At 42.2% G+C, this 13,289-nt stretch overlaps 1 protein-coding gene across 28 annotated transcripts in view; it reads right to left on the reverse strand.

The window, feature by feature from the left end:
- Window positions 1–13,289, reverse strand: part of LOC113650021 (neurexin-1a) — a 298,946-nt gene that overhangs the window by 45,219 nt on the left and 240,438 nt on the right. For all 28 annotated transcript variants that reach the window (XM_047815788.1, XM_047815790.1, XM_047815789.1 and 25 more), the window contains one exon: window positions 11,836–12,185. In XM_047815788.1, coding sequence (XP_047671744.1) covers window positions 11,836–12,185 — 350 coding nt within the window. The remainder of the gene's footprint in view (window positions 1–11,835; window positions 12,186–13,289) is intronic.

Genomic DNA, 13,289 nt, shown 5'->3' on the forward strand with positions numbered 1-13,289 from the left:
CGGCCTGCTGCGCCGGAATAATTGAGAAATCTTTTTCTCGCTATCGGATTTTTATAATAAGAGATAAACTTTGACTGCGTGGACGGATCAATCAGCTCAATCAGCGAGTCGGAGAGAGACAGCAGGCTTTGGAACGGCACACAGAACAAATATGAGAAGTTATTTCTGTATTCAAACCCGTCTACACCCCCATGTCTGACTTCCTGTTTCAAAAGGAAATCTGAAAATCAAAGCCTTTCGAATATTGTGATTTTTTTCTTCTTCTGTTTGCTATCAGTAAGAAAGTCAAAAATTAGCTTTCAGTGGTTTATTTTCTTTCTGTTTGTTGTCGGGTCCCCCCCCCCCCACCAGTTAATTATGTTCTTCTGTGTCTTTTATTACGGTTTTATTTATTTATTTTTCTTATTCCTTGCATGCTTCACCCCAAATCATGGAGGTTTTCTTAGCATTTTTATTTCCGTATTAAACTTACATTCTTTTATTAAAACCTTCGTATTCTTGTTATTCGACGTTTTAGGTTCGGGTCCCACGCTGACGCGCAAACGTATTATTTAAAAATATATAAATAAATGCACGATATTCTATCGCATCTTGTTTTTTCTTTTTTTATTCAGAACACTTTGGGCTTCGTTAACATTTTGCATTCAGGCGAGAGTCGACAAATTACTGCCAAACGCAAGCAACGCTGGCCAGATTCGAGATATCAGGATAAATGGAGGCTCTGCGATTATTGTTGTGCTCAGAACAACAACAACAACAAAAAAAAGTCCAGCATGTTTGCAGGCGTAATAACAGAAGAGTCCCTGGAATTGGCAGTGTTAGTGTTAGTCATTGTCAACCCTGGCGCTAGCTCTTCCTGTTTGTGCTAGTAATTAAGTGTGATACATCTAATCAGCCGTAATGCAGAAGGCAAAAAGCGATATGACATGCGGTTACAATATCAGCGAGTGGGAAAATGCAGATGTCTCCACCAATTATCTCCACCATCCTGAATGATTCCACAAGAGAAAAAAAAATATCGTAGCACGCCAAGCCGGGCGACTCCGGAGAGCCGGCGAGCGGCTCGCTCACACCCCCGTGAGCGAGGAATGCAACTGCCTTGTTTGAGGAGCTACTTAATCAGAGCATCCCATGTGACTTACATAATAGTGCTAATATTGTATCCACCCTCTCGGAGTCTCTCTCAGCACCTGTGTGATTAATATCCGGGAGAAAGCGCTGGACGGCGGCGGCGGATTCATCACTGTCGGCCGACGGAACGGAGACGCTCACATCTCTCCAGCCAGCCTGAGGGGGAACCAATCTCAACCTGGGCCTTGTTTTTTTAATTAAGAAGATCCAGCTCGTGTCCTGCATGGCTGTGACGCTCCCTCTGGCTTCGTCACACACTTGTGCCACTCCTGCTGCCTTCTGCACAAGTCTTCTGGAATTTATCTTAAACTCCACTTCCTCCGCTAAACATAAGTGCTTAACCAACTCTAGGCTTCCAATCCATCAAGGTGCCGTCCTTCTGTGTGGGAATATTATAGTCACGTATTACTAAGGAATTCGGTCCTTCTTTCCTTCCTTCCTTCCTTTGCTAATAATGAAAAAAAAAACAACAACTGTATCTCAAAAAAGATTGCTTCATTACTGCTGTCTTTATTAACTTCCTTTCTTCCTTTTTCTTTTCTTATTTTCTCTCCATAGTTCCTTCCTTTTTCCATAGTGCCTTCCTTCTTGCTTTTTTCTCTATAGTTCCTTCTTTCATTTTTTCTCCTTTCTTCCTTCCTTCCTTCCTTCCTTCCTTCCTTCCTTCCTTCCTTCTCCATAGTTCCTTCCTTCCTTCCTTCCTTCCTTCCTTCCTTCCTTCCTTCCTTCCTTCCTTCCTTCATTTATTTATGAAAAAATACTGTTAATACTTTCTTTTCCTTTCCTATCTCCTATCTTTTCCATCCATCCTAACGTCCTCGTTATTTACTAAATGAACCTAAAAAGCAATCAGCTGTAACACGATCATATAACCATCACATGCTCCTCTCTCCTGCTGGTAGAAGACAGAAAGCACAGGGAACTGTCTCCATCCAGACAAAGAGAACAAGCGTGTCCACCTCTGGACACCTTCAGTCATATCAGAACTCAGAACATGTCATATTTATTTAAAACAAAGTGCCTCAAAGACAGAGTCTCGCCTCTGAGGCGACAAGTGCCAAAGAGAGAGAGCACCACAGTCTACCTCCAACTCCACTCGTTTTATTGGCTCAATGAGCTGTCAGTCAGAGAGAGGGAGAGAGAGGGAGAGAGAGAGAGACAGAGAGAGAGAGAGAGAGAGAGGGAGAGGGAGTGAGGGAGAGAGAGAGGGAGAGAGAGAGAGAGAGAGAGAGAGAGACACCCGAGACAGCGAGAGATGGGATAGCTTTCTATCTCTCTCCCTCTCCCTCTTCCTCTCTCTTTCTCTCTTTCTCTCTCTCTATCTCTCTCCCCTCTCTCTCTCTCTTGCTCTTACCTCTCTTTTCTCTCTCCCTCTCTTTCTCTCTCCCTCTTCCTCTCTCTCTTTCTCTCTCTATCTCTCTATCCCTTCCTCTCTTTCTCTCTCTCTCCTCTCTCTCTCCTATCTCTCTCGCTCTCTCTCTCTCTCATATCTCTCTCTACTCCCCGAGATTTTCGTACTCTCTTCCTATTCTCTCTCTCTCTCTTTCTCTCCTCTCTCTCCTATCACATTCCCTTCCTCTATTTCTCTCTCCCCCTCTCTCTCTCTCTCTCTCTGCGCTTCTATCTCTCTCTCTCTTTCGTCTTCTCTCTCCCCCTTCCTCTCTCTCTTTCTCTCTCTTTCTCTCTTCTCTCTCTCTCGACTCCTCTCTCTCGTCTCTCCTCTCTCTTTCTCACTCTTCTCTCTCTCTCTCTCTCTCTCTCTCTCCCGCGCGCCTCTCTCTCTTTTTTCTTCTTTTTCTCTCTCTCTCCTCCTCTCCTCCCCCTTTCCCCGAGAGAGAGAGGAGTGTCTCATTGACGCTGGAAGACAGTTTGTCAGCATTGCATTAGAGCTTAATTGAATGTGATTGGACTCGGCTGACAGGAGACGGCTCTTCATCAGAATACTTTCACCTCCTCCTCTTCCTCATGTGGTGTTCAGATAAAGAGAACACCAACAGCTTCAGCGACACAACATGACATACAGTGACATGTGCTTAGTTCTGTAAGGAAATCCCCACATGGGCATCACACTGAACTTCACTCAGGAGCTTTATTTTACAGCTCAGTGAGACGTTTGTCCTACAGCTGCTTTAAACAGTGTGGACTTTATACATTACAGAGCATCCATCCATCTATCTGTCCATCATCCATTTACCATCCATAATCCAGCCATCCATCCATCCATCATCCATTTACCATCCATAATCCAGCCATCCATCCATCCATTCATCAATCCATCTGTCCATCATCCATTTACCATCCATAATACATCCATCCATCCATCCATCCATCCATCTGTCCATCATCCATTTACCATCCATAATCCAGCTATCCATCCATCCATCCATCCATCCATCCATCCATCTGTCCATCATCCATTTACCATCCATAATACATCCATCCATCCATCCATCCATCCATCCATCCATCCATCCATCTGTCCATCATCCATTTACCATCCATAATACATCCATCCATCCATCCATCAATCTATCTGTCCATCATCCATTTACCATCCATAATACATCCATCCATCCATCCATCCATCCATCTGTCCATCATCCATTTACCATCCATAATACATCCATCCATCCATCCATCCATCCATCCATCCATCCATCCATCCATCCATCCATCCATTCATCCATCTATTTGTCCATCATTCATTTACCATCCATAATCCATCCATTCATCCATCCATTCATCTATCTGTCCACCATCCATTTACCATCCATATACCCATCCACCAACCCACCCAGTTATTCATCCTTCCATCTTTCTTTTCTTTTTGAGCTTCACCATTTCATCAGAATAGTCTCTGGGACATGGACAACGATTCTGTGACTTTAGTCTTAAACTCCAGTAAAAAGTAAATTCTGGATTTATTACATCGCTGATGAAACTTTCGATCATTCTGTAATCCCGATCCTGCCGAGTCCTCTACAGCGATACAGAGCACACACTCAGATCTCTCGTCACAATTTTCCTTCGTACCGTTGGAGAGTTTCATGTTCCATTGTCAGCTCTTCTCCTCTGAGCGCTAGTAGATAATTACTACAGCATGTCCTCTGGGTTTGAACTCGTTAATAATGATGGGTGGATGTCAGAGAGAGCGGGTTAAGCTGAAACCCATGTTTTGGAGCAGGAGATAAGCCTCGCTATGTCTCTGTTAGCTTTAACATCCTGAAAATTAATGAGACACTGAGAACCCGGTCAGCTAAAAATAACCCCTACAAACATATGTGATGGGCAACGGACTCTAGAACATGCATCTTATGGTACCATGAGCTCTAGATCCCCAACACCCGGGCCGCAGACTGGTACGGGTCCGTGGACCAAATGGTACCGGGCCGCCCAAGGAACATTAAATTATTTCCATTTTATTTACTGTGGTGTATTTCTCTCGGGTTTGTGCGACTTTCCATGGACGAGAGGTTAACCGGGAGCTGAGAGACGTCACCTAAAGCCGCACCGATACCGCGCATGCGCAAAATATCATGATAACGGGCCGGGTTTAGGTGACGTCTGGAGCTGAGCGACTGCGAGCGGCAGTGGTGTTGTAGCTTTTGTGGAGAGAGAAGGTGTGTATCACTCTTCTCTCTGTTCACCGGTACTTTGTCATGTTTAACAGTGCTTGGTGTACGTGTATATTGTGTTTGCTCAAATTTAACCCACAAATTAGCAAAAATGAGCAGGAAACAGACGTCGTTAGAAAGTTTGAAACTCTGCCGGTGTTCTGGATTAAAGTCATGGCGGAATACCCTGAGATTGTCACCACAGCACTTACATCCCTATCGCCATGTCCGACATGCTATCTGTGTGAAGCGGGGATTTCTGCAGTGACGGCAACCGAAACAAAACAACGGAATAACCTGGACATAAGCGACACACTTCGGGTGTCATTGTCTCCTATCACCCCAGATGGAACCGTCTCGTTGTAAAGAAACAAGCTCAGGGTTCTCATTGATTTAGCGTTGTAGTGAGTTAAAAAGGCATGTTTAAATACAATTACATTAAGATTATTTATTTTAATTTAATTGTATAGCCCAGCACCCAGCACCCCCCACCCCCAGCCGGCCGCGGTAAAATTATCAAACATTGACCGGTCCCCGGCGGAAAAAAGGTTGGGACCACTGATGTAGAACACTTAAACTAAATTACAATGAGCTTTAGAACACTTATTCCAAGTGAACATAGACTCTAGAAGGCTTGAATCATTTTAAACTGCTCTCTAGAACAATTCTTGTTACCATGAGCTTCAGAACCTATGCCAAGTCACCAGGGGCTCCAGAACCTATGCCAAGTCACCAGGGGAACTCTAGAACACGTGCATCATGTTACCATGGACTCTAGAACACTAAGATCAAGTTTGCATAGGCTCTAGAATTCTTACGACACATTGCAGTGGTCTCTAGAGCACGCGTTATATCGCCATGGGCTCTAGAGTACAAATTTTCACGGTTCTACTTGAAATATTCTCTCTTTTTCTTGTGCTCTCTTTTTCTTTTTTGTTCTTTCCTCCCGTTAGCATTTGTTTTCTGATGAGCTTCACAATGAGCTTCACAGCTAACCAATCAAAATTCAGTGTTTTGTGTTGCTTATCATCTTTCATCCTCTTTTTTGTGTCAAATCGAGACACTTTATTTTTACTTGTCTACTTGTTTTTAGGTGACAAATCTTTAACAAATCCAGAAAACAATCACTCGGGTTAGAGAACCGTCACCGACACGGAGAAGAAGTCGTCTAACTAAACGTAAGTGAAAGCTAAGGAGGTGAGATGAAAGGTTTCCTGTTTTATTTGCACTTTAACTCCGATTGAGTCGATTGTGATTAATCAGAGAGATAAAACAGCAATCCTTCTCCACGCTGACGTCCTCCACCGGCTCCACGGCGAGGATGACGAGGAATCGCTCAGCGCTTCAGCTTCAAAGAATTTCCCCCGGTGCCAATTATTTTTGCCTTATGAACCTCCTCCTAATCAGATTCATTCAATTTTGCAATTTGAAGTTTTTTTTTCTTTTTAATTGGGATATATTAATTCAGCATTAGGCTGACACTTGAGACGAGGAGAATATTCTAATTTCTCATACTTCTTAATTTAGCTTCAAACGCTGCGCTGGAACCATCACTTCAGAGGAACTGAGGAGTTTATTTCATTCTATTCAGGAAATAATAAAAAGACCTTTATTATTAGTTCATTCCAAACTTTATCAATGATGAGAGAATTTCATTCCAACTGATGATGTCACAACTGACTGACCAATCAGGAGTATTGAGTTCAGTCTTGATATATTCTCCCTCATTTATTTTCTTTCTTTCTTTCTTTCTTTCTTTCTTTCTTTCTTTCTTTCTTTCTTTCTTTCTTTCTTTCTTTCTTTCTTTCTTTCTTTCTTTCTTTCTTTCTTTCTTTCTTTCTTTCTTTCTTGCCTTATTTTTTCTTACATTTATTTACATTTTCCAACATTCTTTCACTTTTACTTTCAACATTTATTTTGTACAGTTTCTCCCATGTAGATCCATCCATCCATCCTTCATTCCTTCCTTCCTTCCTTCCTTCCATCCAACCATCTTTCCTCCCTTTCTTCCTTCCATCCATCCGTCCTTCCTTCCATCCATCCATCCATCCATCCATCCATCCATCCATCCATCTTTCCTTCCTTCCTTCCTTCCTTCCTTCCTTCCTTCCTTCCTTCCTTCCATCCATCCATCCATCCATCCGTCCTTCCTTCCTCCCATCCTTCCTTCCTTCCATCCATCCATCCTTTCTTCCTTCCTTCCTTCCTTCCTTCCTTCCTTCCTTCCTTCCTTCCTTCCTTCCCTCCTTCCTTTATAATCAGCACATAAATGACAGCTACATTGAGCAACATATGCAAATAAGATGAAAAGAATTTGAATAAAACTCGATGTAATCAGCCATCATATGACAGCAGCTCAATCCATAAAATCCCAGAGATCCAGTTGAAGAGCTTCAGTAAATGTTCCCATCAAACATCAGGATGAAGACCTGGCATGGCTGCTGATCTCCTGGGATTTAACCCACTACAGTCTTCAAGACTTTCCCCAGAATGGAGCAGAAACAAAACCACACTGACTGAGCGACAGATCTGTGGGTTGAAACACCTCGAGAGCTCGGAGGAGAATGACAGGAAGTCCATACTGTATATAGTAAGTCAAATAATCACTCTTTACAACCGTGGTGAACAGGAAAGCATTTCAGATCTGACAAAACATCAAACCTTGAGCTGGATGAACTAGAAGAACTGAAGATCACATCAGGTTCCTCTCCTGTCCACCAAGAACAAGAATCTGATGCTCTCCTGAGCACGTTCTAACCCTAACCCTGACGGAGCAGATGTATAAGCGTGTGTTGGATTTACACCGTGAAAGATTCCCACATGGTGATGAGTATCTAATGATCTCATATCAGCTGCCGGTCTTTTATCATCCTCTGCGTTATCTACGAACACACCTGAGCGTGAATCCGTGTAGCAGCCGAACTTCCGTCTTCGGTCTCCATTTCCTGCTTTAATCTGTTATCGTGTTTGATTTATGAGCTTATTTACGTCTTATAAGCGCTCGGCATCGCTCTTGTAGCTCAGCGGGGAATTTTGTTGCGGTTAATTTTTAATCACCTCGCTGTAACACAGCTGTGAAACAATAAGCAATTAAGATTTTTTTTTCTTTTAGACGTTTTTTCCCTCAGAAACACGATTCTTGAAATGAAAACGATTGAAAACGATCGAGCAGAGATTTACATGGACGAAGCCTCCTGACCCTCTGACACCAAATTTACGGCAGAAAGAGAGCGGGTTTTTATGGAGGAGATCCTAATGAATTCTGACCAGGCCGAGGATGAAATCGCATTACTAGAATAAACTGATAGTCACATGTAACGTGAGATGGAGATAAAAGCGTCGGCTGCGTTATGAAGACGTACAAAGAGCCTCGATTAAAAAAAAAAACGTTCCGTCGGCCGTACGGTCGCTTCTGTGTCATCGTTTTCTGGAGCTTTAACGTTATCGGGTGAAAGATTGATATTATTTATACGCTCTGATATACTGCTCACACAACACGATACCGTTATTATTATTATTGGTATTGAGCAGTGAAATCACATCAAGGACACGATTACACAGAAAATCTGCTTCTGTTAAATGTGACCTGACGCTCGCAAATGGGATCTGATACAGTATGAGAACAAAACTGCTGAACGTTATATACGGCTGGAAACGGATAAGAAGTTCGATGTTCTTTAATAAATACAAGCATTCATTCATTCATTCATTTTCTACCGCTTATACGAACTTTTCGGGTCACGGGGAGCCTGTGCCTATCTCAGGCGTCATCGGGCATCGAGGCAGGATACACCCTGGACGGAGTGCCAACCCATCACAGGACACACACACACTCTCATTCACTCACACACTCACACACTACGGACAATTTTCCAGAGATGCCAATCAACCTACCATGCATGTCTTTGGACCGGGGGAAGAAACCGGAGAACCCAGAGGAAACCCCCGAGGCACGGGGAGAACATGCAAACTCCACACACACAAGGTGGAGGTGGGGATCGAACCCCCAACCCTGGAGGTGTGAGGCGAACGTGCTAACCACTAAGCCACCGTGCCCCCATAAATACAAACATTTTAAAGTAATATGAAAGGAACAAAACTGAAAAAAAAAGTGTTTTAAGAAAAACAGTCAAATACCCAGAGGTGTCACGTAACCTGATGTCTGACTTTTTGTCCATTTCTTGCTACCATTAATATTCACACACAATAAACAAACAAACAAACAAATATTTATAAATAAATAAATAGTCACGTTTCTGACAAAACTCCAGCCAAAAAGTTCCAGCTTTACCTCTGACTCCTTCTGTAATTGTTACGTTATGCAAGCTGTTACTATGGAAACAGCAATTTAATACGGATTAATACCAATCCGGAATCGCGGGACGGTTTCCACATGGTAGGATTTGTTCTAAAAACTTTATTCTTTTGAAGAAATAAGAAAAACTGAAATTCAAAACTGTCGCTTTCTAATTAGCACATTTTTCTTGCAAAACAGAAAGACGAGGAACTCTGAAGCTGGGGATAAATTTATATATATATATAGCAAAGCGAAATCTTATTGTACGAGACCCTGCTGTTTATACGGCGCCCCAGATTTAATAGCGGCGCTGCTGACTCTTTGGTTCTGATCAAGCGGAACCCTGCAATTTCACCTCCAGAGCTTCAGCGCTCGGCTCCACACAATGCACACCAATTTGGAACGAGCATCGATTCATGATTCAGTACACACTGCGATTTGGTGCTCGTCGCTTCACCAAAAAAATAAAAAAATAAAAGTCTTTTGCTTTTGTTCCTGACTGTGCAATCAGTGCGAGGAGCCGTGAGCACAATACAATCTGCGCTCCAGCTGCTTCTGGGGCTTCTACGTGCTCTGTGAAGCGTGAGGTCAGAAAAGGACCTCCAGGCCACACTACTTAAAGATCGGACACTCAGATGATAACAAGCTGACCTGAATGAAGGCTCGGCATCCAAACCACTTCCCTTTCTCAGCACAAAAACCACTCACCGGCAAAGAGAAACGCTATTCAGGAATGAACGCGAGAACGTAAGAAACGACTCTGCAAAAATAAACAAACAGACAAACAAACAAACAAACAAACAAACAAACAAACAAATAAATAATGTGTATTGAGATAAAGCAGGTCAAACTGGTGGACTTTGTATTGTATTATTTCTTTTTTGTATGCACACCTAGGACAACGTCATGATATATAACATCTGTGAGCCACAAAGAACAAGAACAAATAGGACTAGATTTGTAAATTTCGTCGCAACAAAAATTGTTGGCTTTGAGAAGGCGTGTAGGCCGGGGTTTTTTGGAGGCGAGTGGACAGAAAGCTAGGGTGCCAAAACATTTGGAGGAAAGTGGAGACGAGCATGTGACGTCATCCGAATACTCTTGAAGAAGTTCCCCACATTGGGCTGAGTGTCTTGATATGTCACATGTCCATGTTGTGCTAATTATTGATTTTGAAGTGACATCACGTGACGTCACGTGACATCACCAGAATACACGTGAGGTAATTCCCCTCATTGGGCTGACTGTTTTGATATATGACATGCCCATGTTGTGTTCATTTTTGATTTTCTCATGACATCACGTGACGTCATCAGAATACCCGTGAGGAAGTTCCCCTCATTGTTCTGAGTGTTTTGATATGTCACATGTCCATGTTGTATGGATTTTTTGATTTTGCATATATTGTGGGCGGGGCTGTGGGACAACCGAAAGACCAGTCGGTACACCGATTTAAACCTTTGTTCAGAGTCTCACCCTAAAGCAGCTGGCCGAGTTTGGTATAGAGAGTCTGAAAGCTTGCCGAGTTATAAACCTCCAAAGTTTATAATGGGAGTCTATGGGAAAAAAAAAAAGGCCACTTTGAGACCCGGTACTGGAAGTACCGGTACTCGGATCGCTTAGAAAAGTAATAGCAACAAACTTCAGACCAGGTTCTACAACATATCCGTATTTGGTGCATGTGGCTCGAAAGCCCTAAGAGGAGTTACTGTTGATAAATTTTTGTCTAAGTTTAAACAGAAAAACAGAATGTTGGCGTCTACAAAGCGACATAATAATAATATTTCTGTTTCTTCAGTGTTTTAGACATTTATCTTACTAACCAACTCTATCGAATGCGACCGGCCTCAAACGATCTGAGATCTCGCTCTGTTGCGCTCAGATTCTGGTGTAGGAAAAAAAAATGCATTCAATCATACTGTATAAAAAAAGACAAAATGGCCACTAATAGAATACCATCTTAATAACACTGACATACGTAAGAGCCACGAGTGCTAAGACCTGTGTCTCAAGCCTGTCCTGGTTCCTTCTTCAATAAAAGCTCTCTCTCCTTTTTTAAGATGTTTTTTTTTGTCAGAAAAAGACAGAAGTTCTTTCACGAGATCACTTTTGCGTCAGCAACAACGGATGCAGATGTGAAATAGAGTCGAGGCCGAAAACACGAGACACGGTCGCTTTACCTTATGTGGCAATAGTGCTGGAAAATGTCACCTACCTTTCTGACACCATCTCAAGTGGGTGGAGTGTACAGTACAGATAACTGGACCTCAGGAGCTCAAGCACCTCAATTAGTAAAAATCCTTTAAAATCGCACCCACTCGAGATCGTCGAGTGTCAGACTCGATAAACAAATTTAAGCAGAAATGAATAATAAAACTGGCGGTGAACAAACAAAATCGGCAACCAGCCTGAACTGTGAACAGGGGGGAAAAAAAGATGAATATTTACAGATTTGTTTAATTTTTTATGATTGTTTGATGTCAGAAAAACATTTGTTTAGAAATCAAAAACAAATTTCTGTAAAATAAAAATGTTTTTGACAGAAATTTGATTTAAATTCTATTTTTTTTTTCTTTTAAATGTACAAAACATAGCTTAAGCAAACTGCTTCGAGTCAAAACAAACAACACACACACACACACACACACACACACACACACACACACACACACACAGTTTCATGTGACGTTACGCAGGAAACTTCAAACTATTAAAAACTAATAATCTGAGCCGGACACCTGAGACGGCAGATCGTACGACATCATCGTATCAAGGCAGAAGAAAGCTCCTTACCTGCTGCGTGTCTCTGGGCGTGGTCTGCTTTACTCTGCGGCTGGAGGCGGTGGTGGTGCTGCTGGTGGTCGTGGTGGTCTCCATAACGGAGGTGGAGGCGTTGGACTGAGGTGTGATGGAGGAGGAAGAAGAGGAGGAGGACGAGGAGGAGGACGAGGAAGGCGCTTCGCCCACCAGCCTCACGCTGCCCTCGACACGGACGTTAGGGTTTCCCTCGACGGCCATGTTGAACACTTTCAGCCCGTTGTAGTAGAGGCCTGACATCTGGCCTTGGAAGGAGGGAGTCTTGTCTCGCTCCCAGCCTCCGATCAGGATTGTAGTCTGACTGTTAAAAATGGTGAGCTGACGACCTGATGGAGGAAAACAGAAAAAAAAAAACAATCCAGCTCCGGTGGACGGCAAGGCTCGAGCGCCCACACTCTGTCCAAACAACAACATCCAATCTAAAATGAAAATAAATAAATAAATAAATAAATACATTTAAAATATGGAAAGGGAAGAATGTTGTGGAATAATCACGCCTGAGGAAAAAAAGACGGATTATTCGGCCGGCGGGTAACGAGCAGGATAAATTACCCATCGCCGGCGGGAGCGGCTTGTAATTTATCTGCTGTTATGACTATGTGAGTGCCTGGAACATGAAATGAAGATGTATAAAAAGATACCACAGGATGGCAAAACAACAAGAAACATCGACTAAAAAAAGCTGTATTTTTTTTTATTTTGCTAAAAGGACATTTCTCTTAGCGAGTCTTTTAGTCGTACAGTTGCTTAAAAAACACAAAACCTCCGATCGTTTGTCAGAATTAATGAAGTCGCTGTACAAATCTCTCTCTCTCTCTCTCTCTCTCTCTCTCTCTCTCTCTCTCTCTCTCTCCATATGTGGTTAAAGAGAGTTGTTCTTGGCTAATGTTGTAGCGGCATCAAAAACAGATGTTTCAGCTTTTTGTCAGCCAATTAGCGTTCGGAGACAAGATGTTCGCTCTTTTAAAACCCGAGCGTCGTATCAAAAAAGATCAAAATCGACAAAAATCTTTCATCCGGGGGTCTGATTCGAAACTGTAGGCACCTTTTAGCAAAAAGCAAAAAAAACAAAAAAAACAAACAACAACAACAACAGCAAAAAAAAAAACAAAAAACAACGATCCGTAAACGGTCACGAGACGAAACGTGAACATTAACGATAACATGGCGAAGGAAACAGGCCAAAGTGACAAATGGGTATTCATTTAAAAAAAGAAACCCGATGGACAAATGGGATTTGATAAAAAAAAAAAAAAAAAAAGAACTAAACAGATGAATATTTTGATAAAAGAATAAAAAAACAAAAACAAATGACAGCTTTTCACTGTAGGAGGTTTTTTTTTCTTCCCAAACATTTATTAAAAATAAATAAATAAATAAATAAATAAACAGACAAACAAACAAACAAACAAATAAATAAATAAACAAAA

This window comes from Tachysurus fulvidraco, chromosome 7, assembly GCF_022655615.1.
Source record: "Tachysurus fulvidraco isolate hzauxx_2018 chromosome 7, HZAU_PFXX_2.0, whole genome shotgun sequence".
Classification (NCBI taxonomy): Eukaryota; Metazoa; Chordata; class Actinopteri; order Siluriformes; family Bagridae; genus Tachysurus; species Tachysurus fulvidraco.